The 24,845-nt window shown below is 41.4% G+C and overlaps 1 protein-coding gene across 1 annotated transcript in view; it reads left to right on the top strand.

Moving 5' to 3' along the window:
• The first annotated feature begins 5,057 nt into the window (after positions 1-5,057).
• Positions 5,058-24,845, top strand: part of LOC101485832 (mothers against decapentaplegic homolog 3) — a 31,751-nt gene continuing 11,963 nt past the window's right edge. Inside the window, exon 1 of the mRNA XM_004557932.6 lies at positions 5,058-5,744. Within this exon, the coding sequence (XP_004557989.1) occupies positions 5,542-5,744 (203 nt within the window). The 5' untranslated portion in view covers positions 5,058-5,541. The remainder of the gene's footprint in view (positions 5,745-24,845) is intronic.

Raw genomic sequence — 24,845 nt, forward strand, 5'->3', positions numbered from 1 at the left:
TGCCCATTTCAAACAAATAACATGCATTCAAAATGCCGTGGCTGGCAAAAAGAGACATTACAATGACTTTAATTTATTAATTTGATTTTTTAAATTCATAGCAGCAATATTGGGTTGTTCTGGGGTTTATTTGTCATCTAATGTAAACATTCTGTATAATAAAAAACTGCTTCTCTAGCAATGCAAAAATAAAGAAAGGCAACACAATCTCATAGGTTTTGGATGTTATGTGGAGCATGTTGCCTCATTAGAAGGTCCTGGGTTTGAATCCACGTTCTGGCCGTTACCTTTCTGTGTGGGGGTTGCATATTCTTTCCAGGTACTCGAGCGTCCTCACACAGTCCATAGACATGCAGTTAGTGTGAGCAAGTTAATTAGTGATTCTAAATCACCCGTAGGCGTGAATGGGAGCGTGAATGGTTGTCTCTCTCTGTGTAAGCCCTGCGACAGACTGGCAACCTAGCCAGGGTGTACCCTGCCTCATGCCTTATGGTAGCTGGGATAGGCTCCAGCCCTCCCGTGAGCCTAAATTGGATAAACAGAAGAGAATAGGCAAGCAGTCTTGTTGAACATATTGAGTAATAACTTACAGTACAAGATGTTTAAAAAAAAGACAGTCATTGTCGCAACAAATGTCCCTAGAGCTACTTGGCAGTTTCTCTAATTTAAGGAGATGAGATCAGACGTTAGGATTGCAGAAGTGTCGTTATAAAAAGGTGTCACTACAAAGCGTGCTCACTAAAAAAGTCCTACGACCAAGTTTAAAGTTTAACATGCCTTTATTTGGAGGAAAAGTGGGTCTGCACACAATGGACGGATCAGCATACATTCAAAATTGTGTCCAGATTTTATTTAGGAGTATATGAGGAGAACCATAGTAAATGACCCCCCGTCCCCCCAAAAAACAAAACCCGCATGTTTTTGAATTATCAACTCAAGACTAAATTCTGACCCCTTAGCCCAACTAAAATACTATTGCCGGACCTGAAGACAGCTGCTCTATTAAGGCATTGCAGAAATAGTGAATTGAAACAGCTCTGCAAAAATGAACCTTCCTAATTTAATCATCATCAGTGTGCAATTCTCATAAGCAGCTACAGGAAATGGAGGTTGTTGCCGCTTTCTATGAGTTATATTGGCGAGAGTTCACTTGTGTGATTGTTTATTAACCTGCATTGTGTGTTAGTTCAGTCAGATTGAACGCTGCAAATATTTTAAAAAGAATGTACTCTCAAGTTTTTCTTGCAATTGTGTGATTCTAGTAACTGCAAACAACCAATAAGGGCATGCTTATGAAGACTGACTATGAAGATTTAGCCGAGTGACTGGCAATTAGACTGAGATGAAAAATAGCTGCCTTCCTGTTATTCATAGCAGAGGGACTTGCGCAACAGCACAAAGTTTCAAAAGATCTGTCACAAGGGATTTGGACCGAACACCATTTCCTGTGTTTGAGTAGATGAGCTGGTAAAAAGAGTGACGTCACACACAAAATAAGTGCCGGAACAAAACAATCTGTATACCAATGTGGAAACAGAGTCACTTTTGATGGGTCTGCATACAAAAGTGAAAGCACAAGCAGGCACAACGAACTGTCATTTATAGAGTAGTGAAGTGAGAAAGGAAGGGCCTACTGCATGTGGAAGGGTGTGTGTGGGTTTGCCTGTGTGTGCGTGATAGTTATGGTGTTGATTGGTACACCATGTGCTCGCTCTACCATCCCTGGAGGAGCTGTCATAAGCTGTTGAACGATTGATGGCTCTCTCAGAGGGAAAACACAGTGTCCTGTTATTGCCAAGAGGATCAGTGTTAACACTTTTATATGGCACCCCTGAGCTCTGTTCACTCATGAACTGGTATATGTCAAACACGCACAAACAAACGCATGCAGGCAGTCACGCCAACTTTGTATATGTTAGTGATTCTCAGGGGGAGAAGCTGGTGTGACGGATCAGGAGAAGGAATTAAAAAAAAAAAAGAAGTCAAAGAATATTGCACCATTTTTAAAACTAAAATTAAACTTGTTCCTTTTTCATTTTTAATAACAGAAAAAAAGGTTTTTGGAAGATTATATACGTTTTTTTTCTCTCTAGCAGGGCATGCCAAAAAAACTTTGAGAGTCTGTGGTGAAACAATGGTGAATGGTAGATTTTGCGCATTTAGTTTGAGAAAGATGTGTATAATCTTCATGGCCAGGTAAAATATTGTCTTTTAAAATTATTTATTTCGTTTTTAACACCTAAAAATGTGTAATCTTCTGACATAATAATTGTGGATTTTATTGTAAAATCATACACAGGGTTGTTATAAAGTGATCTCCTTTGACAAACTATGAACAGTAAAATATGTAACATTTGGAGCAATCACTCTATTTCATGGTCTGGTTTTACTAGTTTTATTAGTAATCCATTGCGTTCGAGCTGCAACACTTCTGTGAGGGGTTTTTAAGCAGGATTTGTGACATTTACCTACATTTTTTTGTGTATTTTTGTTGCTTTTCAAACATCTGTAGCAACTGTCAAATACAAAATTTTATATGTGATTATCCAAAACCAGGACCTTCTGAAAAAACTCTAAACAGTATATGTTACAAAAATCTGCAGAACATAACCAACAGAAAAAGATCTGTGTTTATTGTGTCCAATATATAACTTTTAAATTGATTTTTTTAATTTACTGAAATAAAAGTGTGCGATAATTTTAGATGTAGTTGGGGTTGGTACACATGAGCGATGAATTAAACTTTCTAGGGGATGCTGACTGTATTTAAGCAGTTATTTACATCTAAGTTCAAATGATAATCTTCAGCATCTGTCTTTTTAAAATTGGCTAATAACTGGTCATCTGCTTCCTTATCACATCCATCCAGACTCCCACAGTTTGAATGCCTCTCCACTGGGACATTATGACGTCAAAGACCCACCCACACCCACACACACACACTGGACCAAGTCCCCTGAGGTTGCTGCCAGCACAATGTCATTATCATCCATCGGACTGCAGTGGCCACTGCCCATTGAGTCTCGCTGACGTTCCTTTTGTGCTCAGTAATTCTTCTCACAGAAGCCCACAACTCCACCCCCAACCCCCACCCGTACACCCGTCCTCCCGCCTGTCTACTGCGGCCCATCTGTAATCCCATCCCCCCGCCCCGCACCCCCATATCCGCTCCGTCTCGGCCTGCACTTCTCCAAAACAAACCAGCTGTCTTGGCCGGTCGTGTCCCTGGGGGCGTAAACAGGTGTCGAGAGGGCCGCGGGGCCTCAGCGTGTGACACACGGCCACACGCTCCTCCAGCCTTCTCCTCCAACCTGTGTTTTACACTTTTGTGGACTTGATTGTTACTACAGACAAGGAGCTGTTGATATCTGGGACTGCACATAAAACCTAATCTCTACAGGTCAAAGCAGCTGCTCACACTAAGTGCTTGTGATAGTTTCCTCACATTCATTGATCTGAGAAGTCCTTTGTTTATTTTTTAGAAAATCTTTGCTCAAGGGTGAGAATTCATTTAACAAAGATATCATGTATGAAGAAACCTTGACATGCCTGTAGCAGATATAAAAATACACACTGCTGTGCAACCAAAATAGATGAAAGGAGACGGGTATGTCCTGCTGAGCTTAAAGCCAGCTGTATTTTTAGCACAAACTTCACACTGTGCATAGGAGTGGAGGAGGGGGCTTGCTGGCTGAATGCAGGTCAATGCGCCTGTACACACATACCAAAATGGTAACAGCAGGTCAATGCCACTATAGTTGTATAATTCTGAACAGTCAGTGGAGGCAGTGAGCAAATATTGGCACCTCACTACCATCACTATCCTCATATATGCGTCCACTGTGGGCCATTTGAATTCCAGCTGTGTAAGTTCTTCTTCTGTGTGACTATAGAAAATTTGTAAACTAAATCCAAGCAAGTGCACCGGCTTCTTTGTGCAGAGCGTTCACATTTTACGACTCTTTCAAGTGCCTGCTAATAAGATACCCGACTTTGGAAACTGTGCTTGAAAGCAGTAAAGTCTTTCTTTTGAAGCTGCAGGAACAAAGGCAGCTTCACACCCTAAACAGTCCCGCTATCACTCTCTCTGCGGTGAGCTCAGCGGCACTGCACGGCCCATTGTACATCTGCCACTTGACTCCTTGACACTGAAACAGGGAGTGTGTGTGAAAGGTGGTGTGGTGGAGGTGTTTAGGCCTACATGTGCATGTGTCAAGCTGTACTTGTGCTTTAGTGGAGCTGAGCCAAGCTGCAAAGCCAAACTGCCACCTCGTTGATTCCTGTGTTCACATGTAAAACAAGCTGAGGCAAGTTAGTGGCTCATCTCTTGCATTCATGTACGACTCCTATCACCTTCCATCTTTACAGCAGCTCCAGAGTTATTCACCCATCTGGAGACAAAACAAGCCAGTAGCAATTACTGGAAACCCTTTGCGCTAGAGATGCTGAATGTCAAACCTCAAGCCTTTATTCAACAAAAACATAGGCACGGCTGTATTCTTATGCAACCTTGGTTATGTGGCTGACAGCCAGGCAATTAAGCATATGTGGATTTCTAAAAGTAAAATGGAAAAAGAAGCATAGAGTATGTTTTCCAGCTGAAGTTGGAAACCTACACTTATTTTTAAAAAGAACAGCTCTTTTGATTATAATTATGTCTCACAGTCTAAACTGAAACACAACAGAGCCAACGTTTTTTTATTTTATTTAGACAGCTCCACTGTCCTATACAGCCTACTGAAACAAAAGAAAAACAGAAGGAAAACAAGGACCTAATTTCATCAGAAATTTTGAAGTGAAGTCACATGCAAAAGAACAAAAACTGCCCAGTGTTACATAACTAAATCAAGTGATCTGTTGTGACTGCTTATTTAGACACAGCCACGTGGAGGTTTATCAGCAATAACAGGGAAAAGGATGGAGATTGCGCAATATCAGCGAAACACATTTGGCCAGCTGCTCACACTGGCCTTTCATGGGTCTGCTGTGCAGTCTAAAGTCTGAATTGAGACTCTCAGCAGCAGCTCATGCATTTGCATTTGATGCAGACTCTTAGCAGACTTCAGTCGGAGGCTCCAGCACCCGCGGATGACTCTGAACTTAACCAAAAACTTTGCTCGTGGAAGGCTAGAGCATTCAGAGACGTAAAAAACCTATCACGACGCTTTCGTTTCTGCCTTAGAGCTAGCGACGCAGTTTTGGGTGTGAGTCAAGTGAGGTGTGTTTAGACTAGCTCTGGCCTGAAAGAGTGCAGACGGAACTAGGTTTTCTGGCGGAGTAGCACTAAATCCACAGCGCAACAGACTACCGGTGCACAGTTCACCGCTGAGCTCGAGACAGACGGAGCGAGTCCGCTAAAAGTGGTCGGTGCGACTCCGAGATGTGTTTTGTGTGACATTAAAAACAACAACAACAGCAGCAGTTTGTCTTTACTCCCGTCGTCTCCACTACTCGGAGCGCTTTAGGGACAATTGTTCCTCCGTGTTTTTTCCAAACTGACGGACTTCTCGACACTGGACTGACTTCAGCTGAACTCAAAAGATGTCAATTTTGCCTTTCACTCCCCCCATTGTCAAACGACTTTTGGGCTGGAAGAAGGGAGAGCAGAACGGCCAGGAAGAGAAGTGGTGTGAAAAAGCGGTGAAGAGCCTGGTGAAGAAGCTGAAGAAGACGGGACAACTGGACGAACTGGAGAAAGCCATCACCACCCAGAATATCAACACGAAATGCATCACTATACCGCGGTAAGGAGAGTTTGAGCGTTGACCGTGAAATCAGCATCCTAGCTAGCTGTACACTTAGTAGCTTCCCCGGGGGGTTATTACTTCAGCTGATTTCATTACAGCTTTGTTACAGAAAACTCAAAAAGGTTTCTTCCCTGGTTTCTGTCATCCTCGGCGCCTTGCACATGTATGGCATCATTGCTCGACTTGAGAAGTTGACATTTCCACTTCCTTTCTGGCGTCAATATTTCAAACTGTTGATTTCCTTTACGTGTTTATTGTGCAGCAACATGGTGGCTAAGGTGCTGCTTAACGAGCTAGCGTTGGACCATGAGCAGAGCTAGCAGATCATGTCTGAAACATCTCGGTGGCGAGCTGCTGGGGCATCATGCTGTCATCGTGTGCACACTTCACTTTAAGCGAGCAGCCTTCAGCACTTTCTTATTATCACATCAGCATTCAGCTGAGGGTGTTTTGCTGAGAATAAAAAGGGTACAGTCCATGCATTAACTAGCCAGCAGAGCACATGCAGTGCAAAAGCATTAATGGAGTCCAAGTTATATAACTTGGCCTTAATCTGGGACGCTTTCTAGCGTTCTTAGTGCGTAGGCGAGCCCGTGGAGCTGGCTTCTTCTTGCTCTCAGTCTGCACAGCCATTTGTCCATCAACACATTATTTAGAACAAATAACCAACAGTGGCATTTGTCAGTAAATCACAGCTGGTAGCTTCTGTGAGTCACTTCTCTCCTGAGCAGTCATTCTCCTCCCTCGATGAGAGGCTGTGCTTGTAAAAGCCTCTGAGGTGCACAATGTAAACACAAATCATGGATTTTACCCCTGCCACTCTTTAAAATGTATGTGTGGTATTACTGCAGTGTTGATTTTTCAAGTAACTCTCAGTTGCCGGTTGTTTTAGTACACCTTAATCCACCCAATGAGCAGAGATTAACTGATTCGTCAACTTGAAAGTTCTTGTCCGTTACATGGATAATCAATTTGAGTCATTTTGCATACTCACATGTGTCAGCTTACGTGATGTGGTTTTTAAGGGGCATCCCTTTAAGATAAGATACTTGGCATATAATTAACACCCGTGTCAGTAATAAAAAGCTTTGTCAGTATCTACAGATGGAGAATGCCTCCAGTCTGTTGTGCAGAAGAAGCGAGTAGTCTGCAGCCTCCAAAATAGCTATAAAGAGCCTGTTACACGTCCCTATAACAGTTCTAAAAACTGAACATGATACATTTTGCTTTGGAGATGTCATATCAAATAGAATTAGTTTTAACCAGGTCCAACTGCAGCGAAAGAAAATGGATGGATGGACAGGTGGAACTTGTATTAAAAGTACAGTGTGTGCTCACATGTATTTTACTTCTTCTGCTTTCTCCACTTTTACAACTAAACTCTCCAGACCTTTGCTTGCATCTGCAAAATCTCACTAGTGTTTGTGGGCTATTCAGATTTAATAGCATACTGTCAGATGAAAATTGAGCCTCAGTGGGGCACTCCCACATTCTTCATTGCCACAAGTGTGCATATCACGGCTTGCACAGGCCTGGGCCAGCGTTTAGAATTAAGCCTACCCAGAAAGTTAAATAATGTTTGTCATGATCCAGGTTTCATATTTCCCACCACTAATGCAGAAGGGAAGAGGTGGAGTGCATTAAGATGACCCCAGATCAGAGCTGGCTGTCAGTGTTGGCTAACAGAGTCCCTGGAGAGCTGCTGTTTCTATTAATTCCCCCACGTTTTGGCTTGCTGACAGCAGCTGCTTGCATGTTCAGGCCTGTCCACAGGGAGGTCAGCTTCTATCTCTCTGACACATGAACTCCCTGTTCAAGCTCATTGCTACCCGTCTTAATGGTGGTTTGCAGTGATGCTGAGTCGAAGGAAGCGGGCTCTGTGTATATTGATTGAATCAATAGTTGTATATGGTGGGGGAATAGCAGGAAAATTATATCACATCTCAGTGGTGTACATTGAGATAGAGTTATGGGGAAAGAAAGGATCAGATCTCAGCAGGCCAAGTGACAGAATATTATATTGAAATCTCAAGGCTGTTTTTTTTTTTTCCTGTCGTGTCAAGAACACTTATTTCTTTTTGTGTATGTGAGTTTGGTCTGTCAGATGAATCTTCGAATCAGCTGGGGAGCTTTGGGAAAGACTAGTTGTTTTTGAATGGCTGCAATCTGCTAGATAACACTAGCACACAATTACAGGACTATCTGTGGAAACTGTATAACAGCTTGGTGAGTTTGGTGGTTAAGTTATTTTTGGGTTGGAGGTCATTGACGTGGTCAGTGGGGCTGCATGTAGGTGTAGGTGTGCCTTTATCTTATGAAAAAAACATTAGTCATGTTCCCAGTTGAGGTCAAAACAAAGTATTGCAGGCTTTGACTGTTACTCAGAGAGTGCCATTGCTCTACTTGCCTTTTAGTGGTTTTTGACAATGAGCAGCTTTACTCATTTAAGACGTAAGTAAAAGTTTAAACCTCTGTCCAAGTTCAAGCCTGACTCATTCAGCAACGAGCAGCTGTGGTACTGACCTACCCTCTTCTTTTCTCCATTGGCCCTATTAAAGTCCTGTCTTCCTGTGAGCTGTAAACTTGGGTTAGCCGAAAACACTAGTGTGTAAAGTGCGTCAAGCCACTATGAGTTTCTAATGCATGAGGGAAGGATGTGTAGTGTGACAGCCTGCTGTGTGAGTGTGACAAGATGACTAACAGATGTGTGTCCTGTTGTTTACCAAGACCTGTATCTATAAACAGGAGCCAAGTTGTGTTTCCGTTATACCAGGATAAACTGGGAGCAGAGTTAAATATAGTTACAAAGTCAGTATTGGGAGGAGGTCAGGTTGGTTGGATAGGTCAACAAAACCTCAGGCTTTGAGACCAAACATGTACGTATGCTTCCTGTTTCCTAAGCGTAGTAAATGTCGTTTTTCTTTTTTCTTTTCCTGAGTTATGGCCATGATTGTTTCCTAACGTCAACCAAGATTACGTAGGCTTTTTAGCCTTAAGGAAGTAGTTACTTTACCCAGACCACATTTTTAAAGCAAACTATTACATTTCACATTTTAACCTAAATCCCTGACCTTTTGCCAACCCTAACCAGGTCACGTTTTTTTCTCTCAAACTCCAACCATAGTGGTGTCCATTCTTGAGTGGTTTTCTGTTCAGAGAAGTGACTTGTTTTGTCACTGTTTTGGGAGACACTACCACATTTCACCCCCCCCCCCCCCCCCCCCAAATGAAAAAACTTTGTCAACCATTGCCACACAGTCAAACTTAGTGTAAACATTTAAACTTAAAGTTTTTGAGGGTGAATTTTAGGTGCAGGTAATTGGGAGGCGGTGGTTGAGCAAGTCAAACAGTTGCAAACAGTGTAACAAAAAATGCCATATTGATTAAAAACAATATAATCTCTTCCTGTACCTCCTTTAGAGATATATATTTATAGAAGGTATAAAAAAGGACATTGCTACCATAAGGTCACCTATTGGTTGCTTTAAACCCTTTTTGAAGCCTTTTGAGTGTTTCCTTCATTGCTATCTTGGTTGCAAAACAAAACAAAACAGATGTGATGAGGACAGGGGGTCTAACTATGGTACTACACACTCACAGGCTACTTTGCATAAATCATGGTGAAGTATAGAAAACTCTGTTCTTGTCATCTATGACTGGGAATCCATTCATAAACTAGAGAACACCAATGTATATAATTCCATACCCTAAACTAGCTGTTACTTTGAAATTTATTATTACTACAGCGTCCTTTTTTTTAATTTGTTTTATTTGTGTTTTTTATGGATTGCATAGATTAGTCTACAAGCAAACAGTTGACCTTCACCACACACCATTTTTGCTGTTGTGAATAGGAGGATCTCTGAGACAGACCTTAGAGATGGACTGTCTTCTGTAAATACTAATGTGTGACTGTCAGTTAGGGCAACCACTAATAACTGTTGCCGTGTTGATCAATCTCTTAATGTTTTGGTTACTCAAGTAATTAAGATGATTTTTAAAATGATAGAAATAACAAAGATACACTTTGTTTGTGCAGTCCGAGTTGACACTTTCAGATAGGTTTTGTTTAGAAGCGTATAGCATATAGATTATAATAAAATAAATGAAATTAAGACAAAAAGTGTTGGTTTTTGGGAAGCTGGAATCAGATATCGGCTTGAAGTTTTTTGAAATGACCAATTATACAAGTTGTCATTGGAGGAATCAGTAGTTCCTGTAAGTACAGTATAATGTGTGAACTAATCACAAACAAAACTTGTAGAAGATACTGTGCTGCTTTTGACCTGATTGTACTTTGTGTATGATAGTTGTTGTGACAATAGGTAGACAACATCACACTAACTCAATCTGTTGTCTAGTTGTTTGTGCCAAATGTTTAATAATTATGACACAATCATGTACCTGTGCATATAGGGTCTGTCATGTGTGAACAGAGTAGGGCTGGGCGATATGACCCAAAATTCATATCTCGATATTTTTTAGCTGGATGGCGATATAAGATATATATCTCGATTTTTTTTTTTTAAGCCATAAAGTAAGAACAAAAAGAGAGTTCTTAGTCAAAGCTGTGTCCCAGATGTCACACAGGCACTTTTATTAACATACAGCACAGATGTACATGAAAAATTACTCAAAATTAAATTATGAGCATTCATTAAATAATAATGCTCCATAAATAAAAGAAAACAAGGTTGTTTTTGTGCTAAACAAAGAGCTCACAATTGTGCAGTCAAAATGTAAACTAAAAGACGCTGAGCGTAATAACAAAGACAGACAGATTTCACAGCTGCTCTGTTCCCAAGTTTTACTGTGTGACTGATAGCCTGGAGTTTGAAATCCGCTTCATAACCACGTCTCTTACAGGTGCCATTTATGGTCCTTATCCACACACAATACGGTAATATTACGTTGATGCACAGTACGTATCACTCCGCGAAGCTCCTCGGTAGCCGTAATGCGCCGACAATCTATCAAGCGGTGCAGCTCCGTAGCTTACCAAAGTCGTACTCAAACATTTTTGACAGATTGCTGAGCGCCGTGTACCACATAAAATCAGTTCGTGGCCATCAAGCACAACCAGAATTCATACATAAGGCGCGCTATCAACTTTTGAGAGAATGAAAGGATTTTAGGGTTAGCGCTGTTAGCTCGTTAGCATGTTTAGCTCGTTAGCACGTTGACGCCGTCCAGCCCCACGCATGGGGCGATGCGCAGTAACTCGTTAACGGAGATTTGCCGTGTCCGTCTTGTCGCTGCCTGCATGTGAAGCGATGGGGGAGGAGGGGGAGTTGTCTTCAGTGAAGGCGAGGCGGAGTAACGTTGCGTAGAGACAAAAGTGGACGAAAGAGAGGCAAACTTGCGGCTCCACAACTATAATTATAACGTAACATAGACTATATCGATATAAAGGATATTGTCACATCTTATATCTCGTATAAAAATATATCGATATGTTTTAAAAACTCGATATATCGCCCAGCTCTAGAACAGAGGTAACTTTTCAATGACAAAACTTAATGGGAGTTAAATATTCCTTAGAAAGACACACTCATCAAAGTTGTGTCTTCTGTGTGTGTGCTTAAAAATATATATTTGGGGTTAATGAGTTCCAACAGTTGCACACTGGCATCAAAAAGACATTGAGACATTTTCCATTGTCTTAATATCATGTGTGATACGTGTACTGTGGACAGTGAGTTTTATATTCACAGAGCCTGGGGAAGTGGATTCCTCACCTTTTATCTTAATTTTCTCTGACTTTGTGCAAGGGGTGGTGAGAGGGTTTGTCTTATGTACACACATCTCTCCTGGCACTAAGGTTACAGTCTGATTCACACTGCATGTTGGGGCAGGAGGGAGTGTAGGATCTTCAAGTTCAGATGTAAAAGATGGGATAAAATGAGAAAGACAGGGACTGGACCAAGAGTGAGAAGGACTGCATCCACACTGCTGTTTCTTTATACATCACTGTTGAAAGTACTTCAACAATACAGTTCTTGATTAAGGAAATTCATTTTGTTGACTTTTGTCAGACCATCATGTTTTCCACCTTATCAGTGTGCAGCAGTTATGTAAAGATGGCTTTGTGATCCACATCAGCAGAATTTAATCCTGAAATGTAGACTGAAAACAAACAGATTTACTTTTGCTGTATACTTGGTGTCTTTTTATATTTGCTACTTTTGGTTAATAGTCCTTCCGGTTAGTCAATAGAATTAAAGCAGTATTTATTTTTTGCCTCATTATAAAAGCTGTGGACACTTGCACTGAAAGAGAGATGTAGAGGGAAAAAAAGTGCAGAAGAGAAGTATGGAATTCCCAGTGTTGCAAGGAAGTTGTTGTTATAATGGGGAAAATGTGCTTTAATGAGGGAAGATGAGACATTAATGGGTGACCAAAAACACAGTTGACAAATGAGAAAAGTATAAAAGTAGAAGGTAACAGAAAGTCAAGGGTTGAGATGAAAGACACTGAGGAAGCAGTCTCTTTGGCAAGCTGCAGCGTCTTGAATTCTCAGGCTTATCAGAGGGAGACAGTGGTTAGTGGGATTCACACACACACACACACACACACACACACACACACACACAAAAAAAATATACCGGCTAATAGATGAAATAGAACTGGTTTGTTTACCTTCTAGACAGCATTTGAACATCAAAAGAGATGTCTGCATGTGTCTGGATGACAGACTAGACTTCATTAAATGCACACTGACACACACTGCCAAACTCATACAGTGTGCACCTCGGCCCTGTCATGTCATTGTGCTGTTGTCATATTCAGAGTTAATTTTGTCTCATTCAAATCATCTGGTGATTTTGTAAGCGTAGGCCAGTGTCACTACAGAGGAGCAAGCATGTTGATGATCAGTCCGATGTGTCTGAGGTGGGAGCACAAAAGTGAAAACATAATGAGCCTTCGTGGTTTGGGATCTTGTCTGTTAGAGAGAGATGTGGTGCAGTTTTAAAGTGAAACAACAACAGAGCTGGTATTTGCTCATTCTTGTGCTAATTATATGAGCAGAGCAGATAAAACTACTCTAGAAGCGTGCTAAAAGCACTTTATGGACGTGTCTTAAACAACTTTACTGCTGCACACTTTGCAAAGATGATATGGAGCTGCCAGACACCTGAGCAGAACCAGGGAGATCTTTTCATGAAATTAGCAGTCAGTATGTTGCTTCATAATAAAAGTTTGAGTGCACAGCTACCTTCCAGAATACAAAGCACGCCAGGCTACAGAATTGTGCAGTACATTTTTCCCTCCTACAAACAACCTGTCCAGAGTTCTTTGGGACTGGATTAAGTAAGACAGCTAAAATAACTAAAGCTGAATGGACTTGAGCCTCTTATGAAGGTTCTGGTTGTTCTATTCTGCACTTTAGTGTGATTGCCTGCTCAATGAAATCGCAGCACAGGGGAAACCCTAACTAAAGGGCATGAGTGTGAAAGCACCCACAGAGGTTTGTGCCTGCTAAACTTTTGTTTTGGTAGTTCCGTTCTGATTCCTCTCGTTCTCAAATAATAATTTTGTAATTTTCTGTTTATTTAGCTACTTATATTCTCACATAATCAAATCAACTGTGTGGTTTGTATAATTTCAGAACTGTAAGAAGTTCATCTTTTTTTATGCAATTAAAAATCCAACCCCGCCTCAAGGAAATCAAACTTTTTAGAAAGTTATGAGAATGAAGAACACCAAGTTTTCAAGGTAGGAAGCTGAAAGCTAAAATGACAAATGAATGTAAAACATTAGATTGATATTGTAGGCGTGATTTAACAAAATGCGTCATCACTTTGTTAAATGAGCACACACACTTTGTCATTCACTTTCATGTCAAGTATCACACCTGGGTCACCCGAGACAGTGTTGTTCAACAGGACTCTGTTCAAGACGGGTCACAGAGAGTTTATGTGTGTTGTCTGTCTGTGTGTGGTTGGCGTCTCTAATGACAGTGACAAGTCTGCTTCTTCAGGATTGGGTTCAGGATTCCTGTCATTGTTTGATTTACTTGACTGAAAGGGATTGCTGCTGTGAGTCATGACTGAAGTCTGTTTGTAGACAGTAGTAACTGTGTTGTTGTGCTTACTTTGTTTGGACCTTAAAAACAAAAGAGTTTAGTGTCCTCGCTACTGTTGGACAGTAATTTCTTAGTTAAGTCACATGGTGATGTCATCCTAATATTGTTGCATTTTTGTTGAGGGTATCATTGGTTGTACAAACAATAACAGAATTTATTTAAGATCCTGATCAATTATAAGTCTAGTGTATATGCCATGCCTGAAGCTTGGTGTTCATCGTGCTTCTGTTTTCTGTTCCTTCAAAGGAAATAAACAGAATACTGACTGTAGAATTCAGGCTACTTAACCATACGTTAATAGATATAAATATATTTATGCCATTGTACATGACTCTGTGTGCGTGTGTGCATGTAGTTAGTCAGCTTAGAGGAATGCTCTTTCAGACTGCTGGGGCCTTGAGGAGGGTGTGGGCTGCTGTTTGGTTTGTGGCTTGCACCACGGGTGGAAGGGTTAGAGACACAGCTCTGCCTCAACTTGGCCCTAGCCTGTCTCACTATCTGCGGGGGAGTGCACATGCAGAAACACACACACACACACAGACGTGTTCTCCAGACAACAAATGCGCCTTTGTGCTCCACTGGCCACTGCCACCACCACTGCTGCCGCTGCTGCTGCTTCAGGTGCTAGGGTAAAGCTGGGTATGTGGGGGAAGGTCAGCTGATTGGAAGGAGTAGGGGTTTTTAAGCAGGGAGAGGAAGTACAGGTGAAAGTCATAAAATACAGAAATTACGCAATGACTTTTCAAGGAGGTTGTGTGATAAGTGTTTCTTACTGAAGTTGCCATAGTCGTTCAGGACTTGCTGAAAACACAAGAAACAGGAAAGAAACATGAGTCTTTCTTGGCCACAGGGCCACAATTTGTAAGGTTTGATAGGCTGAAACATTTTATCACGATAAGCGGTGACTGTGAGGTCTTCTTACACTTTACTGTCAATGACACCTGAAATAGTGACACGAGAAACTTTGGGCAGAAACATGATAAGAAATGCTTTAGATATTGTATCGTGTGTCTAGATGGATATATTATGCTATAATTGTACCAAGTGTTGGGAAATGATTATATGTCTTGATGCATTCTCAATCATCCAGGAAAGTAAATCTCCAAAAGTTGGTTCTGTTCATCTGTAGCGTTTTGTGGGAGAAATGTTTCGTCACTCATCCAAGTGACTTCTTCAGTCTCAGCTGACTGCAGTTTTCCCCAATCTTATAAACAGTACATTTGCATAATGACTGAAACCAGTCCACTGATGGAACAATGGGCTGGGAGGTCAGTTCCTTAATCTTAATTATGCAAATTCTCATGACCATTGATCAACAACCACTGACCAAAACCCACTGATCAATGGCCATGAGTACCATTCACAGAGAGTTGGGGAATGGCTGCAATCACAGCATTGTGAGATGGCGAAAGATGTACCCTTAGGGCCCCTCCTCGATTCAGAGATGGACTTTCCCTTTTCACATAAATGGCCTCCTTGACTCCGCGCTCAAACCAGCGTTCCTCCCTGTCCAAGATGTGTACATCCTCATCCTTGAAATAGTGTCCACTGGCCTGTAGGTGTAAATAGACTGCAGAGTCCTGGCCTGACGAGGTAGCTCTTCTGTGTGGGTGAAGAATTTGTCTGACAGACAGCTCACCCAAACAGAGACAAAACATCCTTGCTAAAGGGAATTTTGCTGTCACACTGAGACAAATCCCGCTAGTGGAGCTGATCACAGCCACAGAAACAGCAATTTGCAACAACAATATTGCAGAAGTGGAAGCAGAGCAACTATGGAAAGTTTCGGCCTGTCTCAGCAATGCAAAGCCCCCAGCATCCAACATCACCATGGAGGAGAGGAAGGCACTCACATCACTTAGTGATGACAACAACATTATCATCCTTCCGGCAGACAAGGGTAGGTGCACAGTATTGCTAAACCAGAAAGACTATCATGAGAAAATTTTGTCACTACTCAGTGATGAAAATACTTATGAGCCCCTGAAACGAGACCCAGGAAGTGGCTACAGGAAGAGGGTGATAGACTATCTGAAGCAGTTGGAACAAGACAAGGCTATTGACCGGACCTCATACCACAGGCTATCCGGTTGTTCAGTCTGACGTCACTAGCCGTGTCTGGGTCTAAACTCCGCTGCAGGTCCATATATCAAACGATCACTATGGCATTACTGAGAGTCGAAAAACTGTCTAAAGTCTTTCATCTTTAATAAAATGATCAGCGTTCTGCTCTACCAGGTGTAACAATTAAGTTTAACATCTAGGCATCCATGAAAACGGAATTTATGACATTTAACGGAGTTAGAAGTTAGCAGGGAGTTAGCTCGCTAGCTTCTATCTAAATACAATATAGCATGTCCTGACTGTGGGGTTTTGGAAACAAATTAAAACGTACAGCTCTGTTATCACTTCCAGCATAAATGAAGACAGAAAACTAAACAGCAGTGACGTTTGTAGGGTTACTGAAGTTGGGCTAGCTGGTATATAATGATGTGCTACGTGACCGCTAGCGACACAGCTATGTTAGCATAATATAAACAAGCTAACTTTTTTTCCACTCGATAAAAGTTACCGTGAGTGTTCTCGGTGGTCAGGAACAAATGTAATCGCATGGCAGGATGCTTTAAAAGGACCAAACTTCAGCCAGGAGAACAACTGAGATAATCCATCCACAATACGAGGTTAGTCATTCATATACTGCTGCATGGGCTGGGCTGTAGTTACATCCCAAGGTTTTAAAAACTGAGCTTAAATAAATGATTAGCGGTAATAAAAGCCGAGGGAGGTCAACAGGGATCACTGACTGTTTTAGGAGCTTTTTGAGATTAAATAGAAGAAAATACATAACATTAAACATGTTAACAACACAAAAGCCATATTAAACCAGACTACTTTAGACCCGGAAGTAAGATTCGTCGCGTCATCACTGAACAACCGGATACCCAGGGGAGTCCACACCAAGTCTGTATGGTTTACTGAAAATACATAAACAGGGTGCACCTTTAAGACCGACTGTCTGCATGATCGACTCTGTCACCTATAACATCTCCAAGTTTCTGCCTTCCATCCTCAACCCGCTGGTGGGCAGCTCTGAACACCAAATCCAGAACAACCTGGATTTTGTTGAGAAGGTGAGAGATGTCATCATGGAGGCAGATGAAACCATGGTCTTGTACGACGTTACATCTCTCTTCACTTGCATCCCAGTCACGGAAGCGTTGGAGGTAGTCTGTAAGAGATTACAGGATGACACCAACCTCAGCAACAGGACCACTCTCAGCATCGGCCAAGTGTGTTTGCTTTTGGAACTGTGTCTTCATTTCACCTACTTCACATACAAGGGTCAGTTCTACAGGCAGAAACATGAGTGTGCCATGGGCTCCCCAGTTTCACCCATTGTGGCCAATTTGTACATGGAAGAAGTGGGAAAGAGGGCTTTGCTATCCTACCCTGGAACACCACCAAGCCATTGGTGCAGATATGTGGATGACACCTGGGTGAAAATCAAATCTACGCATCAAATTCACCAGGGAGGATATGAAAAGTGGCAGGTTAGCCTTCTTAGACTGTGAGATTTCCATCAGTAATGGGGGACATCTAAAAGCTGATGTGTACCGTAAACCTACACATACGGATCGGTATCTAAGGTTTGACTCTCATCATCCACTGGCGTACAAACTGGGTGTCATTACGACGCTACAATACAGAGCGAACACCATCCCCACTGACACAGCGGCCAGGGAGGCAGAAGAACACCACATCAAGAAGGCCCTGAGTAAATGTGGTTATCCCAGCTGGACTTTTGTCAAAGCTGGAAAGGCACCTAAAGAAAGCTCCAGCCGACCCAGGAGAGAAGGACAACCGCTGCCCAAGCGAAAACCTGTAGTGATCCTGTATGTATCAGGAGTATCAGAGCAGTTGAGACGCATTTTTTCTAAAAGTCTCTGTGGCTTTTAAACCCCCAAAACACGCTGCGCCAAAAACTGGTCCACCCCAAGGATCGGATCCCCCGACACAAACTGAGTAACATAGTGTACGCTGTTAAGTGCCAAGAGGATTGCCAGGATTTATACATCGGGGAAACCAAACAACCTCTGGCGAAGCGGATGGCACAACACAGAAGAGCTACCTCGTCAGGCCAGGACTCTGCAGTCTGTTTACATCTACAGGCCAGCGGACACTCTTTCAAGGATGAGGATGTACACATCTTGGACAGGGAGGAACGCTGGTTTGAGCACGGAGTCAAGGAGGCCATTTACGTGAAAAGGGAAAGACCATCTCTGAATCGAGGAGGGGGCCTAAGGGTACATCTTTCGCCATCTTACAATGAATTCTAATCGAAAGCCTAATAAAGAATAAGCAGTCAGGATAACAGACAAATATCCAGCATCTTTTAAACAATTCTGACATGTATGAATTCGAGCACACAGGTTTCTAACTTTGGCGAGGAAAGCATCCAGGGTTCACGGCACACACATGCACCGTAATGACCTTAATTTATCTTAGTTACCCAGTTCTGAGCTTTAATTATATCATCATTTGGATTTTTGCCACTGAAGAATCAACAAGTTAAGGTCAGTTGTGAAATTTGTGAATTTTTTTTATAGTGGAAATTTCTCTTTGAGGGATATCAGGCTGACACAGCATGGGGGTATGTTTTTAAGAATAAACATTAATTTTTCATGAGAGGTAAACCAGCCTACACTCTGCCCTTCCCTACGAAAAAATGCAACTAGACTGTAGAGAGAAATTTATTGATGACTTGCATCTGGAATATTCTCTGTAATTCATCATCATGCTTCAGAAAGAGAGAGACATACTGCTCTGCTCATTGACTGTTTGCAGTAAAACTAATGGCTCCCAGTCCTCCATTGTCTCCCCAGATTTTTGGAGTCCAGACTCTGTTATTTGTCGTCTAGCCCTGCCAGTCGTTTGTCTGCTGGTTTTGTATTTCACTTTAGGCCCTCCTTCACTGGTCCCAGCACACTTCAGCCCTATGATATCACCTATGGGCCAGACACCCCCTCCTTTCCTCCTTCCTCCACCTTTGTTAGAAATAGAGAAGTCTGATGGCTTTTCCAGAGAGAGTGGGAGGTTGGTGTGTGTCTTTGTGTGTTTTTCCGCCCGAGCCTCATCACTGCTGGACTGCTGCAAGTCCATATATGTTTAGACATCAGTGATTAAATGTATGTAAACTAAAGCATTTGGATGAAGACAAACTCAACTCAAGAAAAAGGTCATTTACAGCAATTTCTGATTGTTCACTTAATTGTTTAGGCTATAAAATGTCTTGTTTTGTAGCTCAAACCACTTTGCAAAACATGAAAGTTACCAGACTTTACAACCCATGAATGTTCAGAGACTTAGCTTGAAACTGAAATAACTGGTCAGCTATGAAATTAGTTAGCTAACACATTTCTATTTGTTGACTAAAAAATTATTATTTCAGCTGTACTAAGTACACTATTTAATTCAATTCAATTTTATTTATATAGCGCCAAATCACAACATAAGTCGCCTCAAGGCGCTTCATAGATGCAGAGAAAAACCCAACAATCATATGACCCCCTATGAGCAAGCACTTTGGCAACAGTGGGAAGGAAAAACTCCCTTTTAACAGGAAGAAACCTCCGGCAGAACCAGGCTCAGGGAGGGGCGGCCATCTGCTGCGACCGGTTGGGGTGAGAGAAGGAAGACAGGATAAAAGACATGCTGTGGAAGGGAGACAGAGGTTAATAACAGATTTAGTCTTGATTTAAAAAAAACAAAAAAAACCATGGTGAAATCTGTTTCTGTAGTTTTTTTTTTTTTTAAATTTGCAGCTGACAGTTGTTTTAGCAAACCAGAATAGATTAACCAACCACAGAAAGTATTATGTGGCAAGTAGGGTCAGATGATATCAGGATATGTAAAGTAAAATAAGGAAAACTTTTTGCAGAAGTGTTGCAATACCTCTAATGTCGACACAGTTCACATGGTTGCATATATTGTGTTTATCTGGATGATTAGAGCATATCCACTACTGGAGAGATTGGGACTTAATTATCCCAGTCCAAATTTGAAATATCTTCCATGTGAACACTGGAGGTTGTTGCATTATTGCTGATGTGGAGATGGTGGCAGAGAAACTGGGCATCTCAGTTATACATGAACTTCACTTCCAAACTCTACAGTGATCCAGAATCGCTGCTTTTCTTACTTTATAATATTGCCTGCCCCGGTCATGTTGTGAGCTGTATTTTTAGCAGTTGGCATAAGTTTTTCAGGACATTAGTAACCACACTCTCAAGGAATACCATTGTGCACATGTGGGCTTGTAGTTCAAACAAGTATATTAGTGAACTAGCAATATGTCTGTGAAGGTTCTCAGTCATCCAGGTCATCGTAGTCAAAGGAGCTTGCAAAGAAAAGCGTCTGGACTTCTTTAAGTTACTTGAAGATGTTTCACCTCTCATCCGAGAAGCTTCTTCAGTTCTAAGGTCAAATGGTGGAGAGTCCCAGATATAAACCTAGTGGGAGTATCCCCCCACAGAGGGACAAAGGACCCCCTGATGATCATCTAATCGTCTGAGCCAAGGTGTGAAACTGGGTGTGGGTCCCAATCAGCCAGAGTTTCGGGTGAACTAGCAATTTAGAAATTTGTTATTCTGGATGATCCTTCGTGGATTATTTAATTTTCTTTCAGTTATCTAAAAGATAATGCTGCATTCTCCCTCGTATCGGCTGGCATTGGCCAAGGAAGACAAAGAGACTTTACAAAGAGGTTGGTTGCAGAGACAGTCCAGATTGTAACCAACTTTATTTTCCCAGTTGTGTTATGTTGTTGACTCTGTGTGATTCTGCAGTTTCAGATCCTTAAACTGTTGGGATAGTGAAGGATTAATCTGTGATGACGCTTGCACAGAAACAGCTACTACAGGGAAAAGCAAATTAAACAATTTTTCGCTTCATCACAGGGCTAACAAAAAATTATTTAAAGGTCACAGACTGCTGAGTTAGTCGTGTCTAACCGAAGGTAGAATTGGTGAATGATTTGTCTCTTTACATGTTGTTGTTGTTGTTGTTGGAAGGCACCAGCCTCTGCTAAATGTCACCAGATTGTAGCCCTGTTGGTCGGGGTTCAACAGACTGGCCACAGACTTTATGAAAGGCACAAAGGCCATATCAGCCCAATAGCCCCTCACCCCCACCGCCCTCATCCCGCACTCAGCACTGCAATGGAGGCTGTGAGATCAGGATAGTGGGACAGACGGAGGAGAAGGAAAGGGGGGGTTTAGGGGTTCAGTCACAGACACTCTGAGCTACCCTGAGCTGTTGAGATGGTCTGGCAGACCTGTTGTGCAGCTGCAGCCCTCCTTTCTTTATCCATCACCCACTTTGTCCTCTACCCTTGCATGCTTTTAAAGGACAGACTGTGACTGATCCTGATCTTTGTGATGTGTTTGCAGGCACCTTAAAATGGTGAAAATATTCTACTTTTAAAGTTAAACATGCAAGTTTAGTTACATAGTTAATAACCAGCATTGGATGAGAACAATTTTTTCTCCAAGGCCTTCAGTTTCTAACTGTATGTGCTGGCATCTTCTTAGCGAGGTAAGGCTTTCAGTAAGAGAGTAAAAAAAGTCCATGTTAAGCCCACAAGGAAGGCGTGTGTGTGTTCAACACTTCTCGGACTGTTGCCAGCCTGGACACACACACAGTGTATATGTTTGTGTCTCTGAGCGTAACTGGGTATGCCTCAGGGTGTTTGTTTTGCCCCCTCCCCCTTCCCCAGCTTAGTGAAGCTCAATCTGCTCTGTCTGAGTCAGCCAAAAGCGCACATATTCAAAATTTATGTATGTACTAACCTTCACAGCCACTAACATCTGCTTATATATTTTTTTTATTTCACTACTTTTGCTACACTGGCAAATGCTAAATTAATGCATACTTCAAATGTAAAGTTACCTTAATTATTTTATATCCCTTCTGTTCTTACATTTCTCTGTACGTGTGTCCATCTGTGGAGCTCTACCATTCACGCAAACATACATGCTGGATGGATGTAAAGCTCATGTTCAGTCTCAGCTTTGGATCATGAGCCAAAATGATGTTGACACATTTACCCCTCTGGCAAAAATCTATACCTATTTATCCCTTTATTTTTAGACATCAGTTCCGGTCTATATTCTGAGATCAACATCAGCTTGCATGAAAAAACACAAATATTGCCCCAGATTTCATGGGGCAATATTTGGGGCAGGCGAACTGTAGGCAAAGGAAGAATACATATGGATCTGAATCACTTTATTTTAAATTTTGTGCTCCAGGATTGGCCTTGCTGAAGGAAATGCTCCCCCTCTGAAGTTAACTTTCAGCTGAATTTAGTTTTCTTTTTAGATAATTGAATTATTACACAGCCAATGTTTTTTTTTTTTTTTTTAAAGAACCAAAAATCCATTATAATTTTTTCATTGTACTTCCTTCAATAGAAACCTGATTTGAGGATTTTCTTGATTATGTTATGTAACAGCAAAATATACACCCACTGGTTTTATTTGATTTTTTAAAAAGAGTTATCTAATACTTAATGTAGTTGATAGATTTAAGAAATCTTAGCCATTTTTAACAAAATTTTATTTAAAATTTAAGGTCAAATTAACCTGTAGAGCTAGAACTTGATAACCAGGCCAATCAATCATGGCTTTTCAGGGGTAGGCAACTCCAGGCCTCAAGTGCCGGTGTCCTGCAGGTTTTAGATGTGTCCTTGATCAAACACAGCTGATTCAAATGGCTAAATTACCTCCTCAACATGTCTTGAAGTTCTCCAGGGGGCTGGTAATGAACTAATCATTTGATTCAGGTGTGTTGACACAGGGTGAGATCTAAAACCTGCAGGACACCGGCACTCGAGGCCTGGCGTTGCCTACCCCTGGTTTATAGCATTATGGTATTGGATATACTGTAAAAATAGAATTATGTTGTGATATATTGTTAAATGTGACTCCCCTAGCTTTGGATGCATTCACTGTCAATAATGCTATTCATTCATTTTAAGTGCCCATGTTCACTTTTTCAATTCACATTTTGGTTTTGTAGATAAAATCAGTCAGTGCTGATTTGATTAGTTTCTGATCCTGTAGAGAGAAGCTGAAGAGTGAAAAATGTCCTGTATAAAGTCTTGAAGGCCCCACCCATGGACTTCAGATCTTCAGTTTGGAACACACACGCAGAGGTCAGCCCAGCTGGGAATTTGGGGTCATGATTATTCTCCCCTCAGCTACCTCCTGCCTCATGTCTGGAGTATTTTGAGGTCCAGATCATTTTTTTTTCTTCAATATCTGAGGTTGGCTGTTTAAATAGAGCTACTACTGCCACTAAACAACAAACTGAGGCTTGATGGTTTCACAGGAGTGGTTTTTGCTGTCAGAGCAGGGTTTCTCATTTGTCTCATTCAGTGGGCCATCGTAAATCTCTGAAGTGAGTCACTCTCATTGAGCAGGATATAATGTGTCTTGACTTGTCTCATACGCAATACTGTCTGTTGCTGATAGCGTTGGTTTACGTTTAAATCATACAAACACCTTTGTAGGAGAGTTAGTTGACCTTGCCTGTCAGCAGTGCAGAGTAATGATCTAATGCTTGTTTACCCTCAGTTGTTCATCTGCTAAAGAAGAGTTTGCTGATCCTATTCGCTGACCTTTGTTCAAGTAAAATTCAACCTGGATCCCTTGTTTATTGTTAATAATTTATATAAAAACTGTGGAATGTGAGCTTTTTGTTCCGGGTTTAGAAGAAGCGAAAGGGTTGAGAACCACAGAGTTGAGCTCAGTAGCTATCGTGGACTAAATGATTCATCACAGTTTGAAGTACACTGACTGTGATTTGGTGCTCTCCCACATGTATAACCTATCTGACTTACTCTTCATGCAGAAACTGGGTGATAAACTCTCTGGTGTAGTAATAGAGATAGTGAGAGCTGTGCCCATATAAGTAATTCACTGATTAATTTGGTAATTAAACAGCAGATCAGGTGACAAAGAAATTACTTTCTTTTATGTGGAAATTGATGTTAGACATAGATATAATCATTTATGATGTAATGGACTATAATGATGTGGTGAGTGTGGTGTTTGGCTGAGGTGCAGCTCTGCATAGACTGTTTGTGGCAAAGAGAAAAAACACTGGGGAGTTTATTTCTTAATTTACAGCCTGTAACAGCAAGAGGGCATCAAGTCTCAGTTAATGTTGTTGATGGGTAGCAAAGATTGATGCAAACTAACGTGATTAGTGGATATACACTATCAGTCAAAAGTCTGGACACGCCTTCTCATTTAATGTTTTTTTAATTTATTTTTATTAGTTTCTACATTATAGATGCGTACTAAAGACACCAAATGTATGAAGCAAGATATATGGAATTATGTAGCAAAGAAAAAATTGATTAACTCTAAAAATGCCGTATATTTTATATCTTCAAAGTAGCAGCCCTTTGCTTTGTTGACAGTGCTGCAAACCTTTGGCGGACTCTCAATGACCTTCATGATGTAGTCACCTGAAATGGGTTTTCACTTCACAGGTGTGCCTTGTCAGGGTTTATTTGTGGAATTTCTTGCCTTCTTAATGGAGTTGGGAACATCAGTTGTGTGTTGTGCAGAAGTCAGGTTGGTAAACAGCTGACAGCCCTATTTGACAAGTGCAAGAATCCCTGTTATGGCCAGAACCAATCAGCCATTTCAGGTGACTACCTCATGAAGCACATCGAGAGAATGCCAAGAGTGTGCAAAGCAGTAATCAAAGCTTTTGACTGGCAGTGTAGGTGGGCAGAAACTTGACAAGTGAAACAGCATCAACTCACAACTACTGCCAGATATGGTTTAGTATTACTCTTTTAAATCTCTTGCTTCATTTTTCTTTGAGGTGTATTTGTATGTATTTGTAAAACAGCTGGCAGCAGTAGTAGGTTCATACATTTCAGTTACTAACTAAACAGTTGTAGCTTCTGTATTAGGAAAAAAAATTCCCCAGTGCCT

This window comes from Maylandia zebra, linkage group LG1, assembly GCF_041146795.1.
Source record: "Maylandia zebra isolate NMK-2024a linkage group LG1, Mzebra_GT3a, whole genome shotgun sequence".
NCBI classification, from domain to species: Eukaryota; Metazoa; Chordata; class Actinopteri; order Cichliformes; family Cichlidae; genus Maylandia; species Maylandia zebra.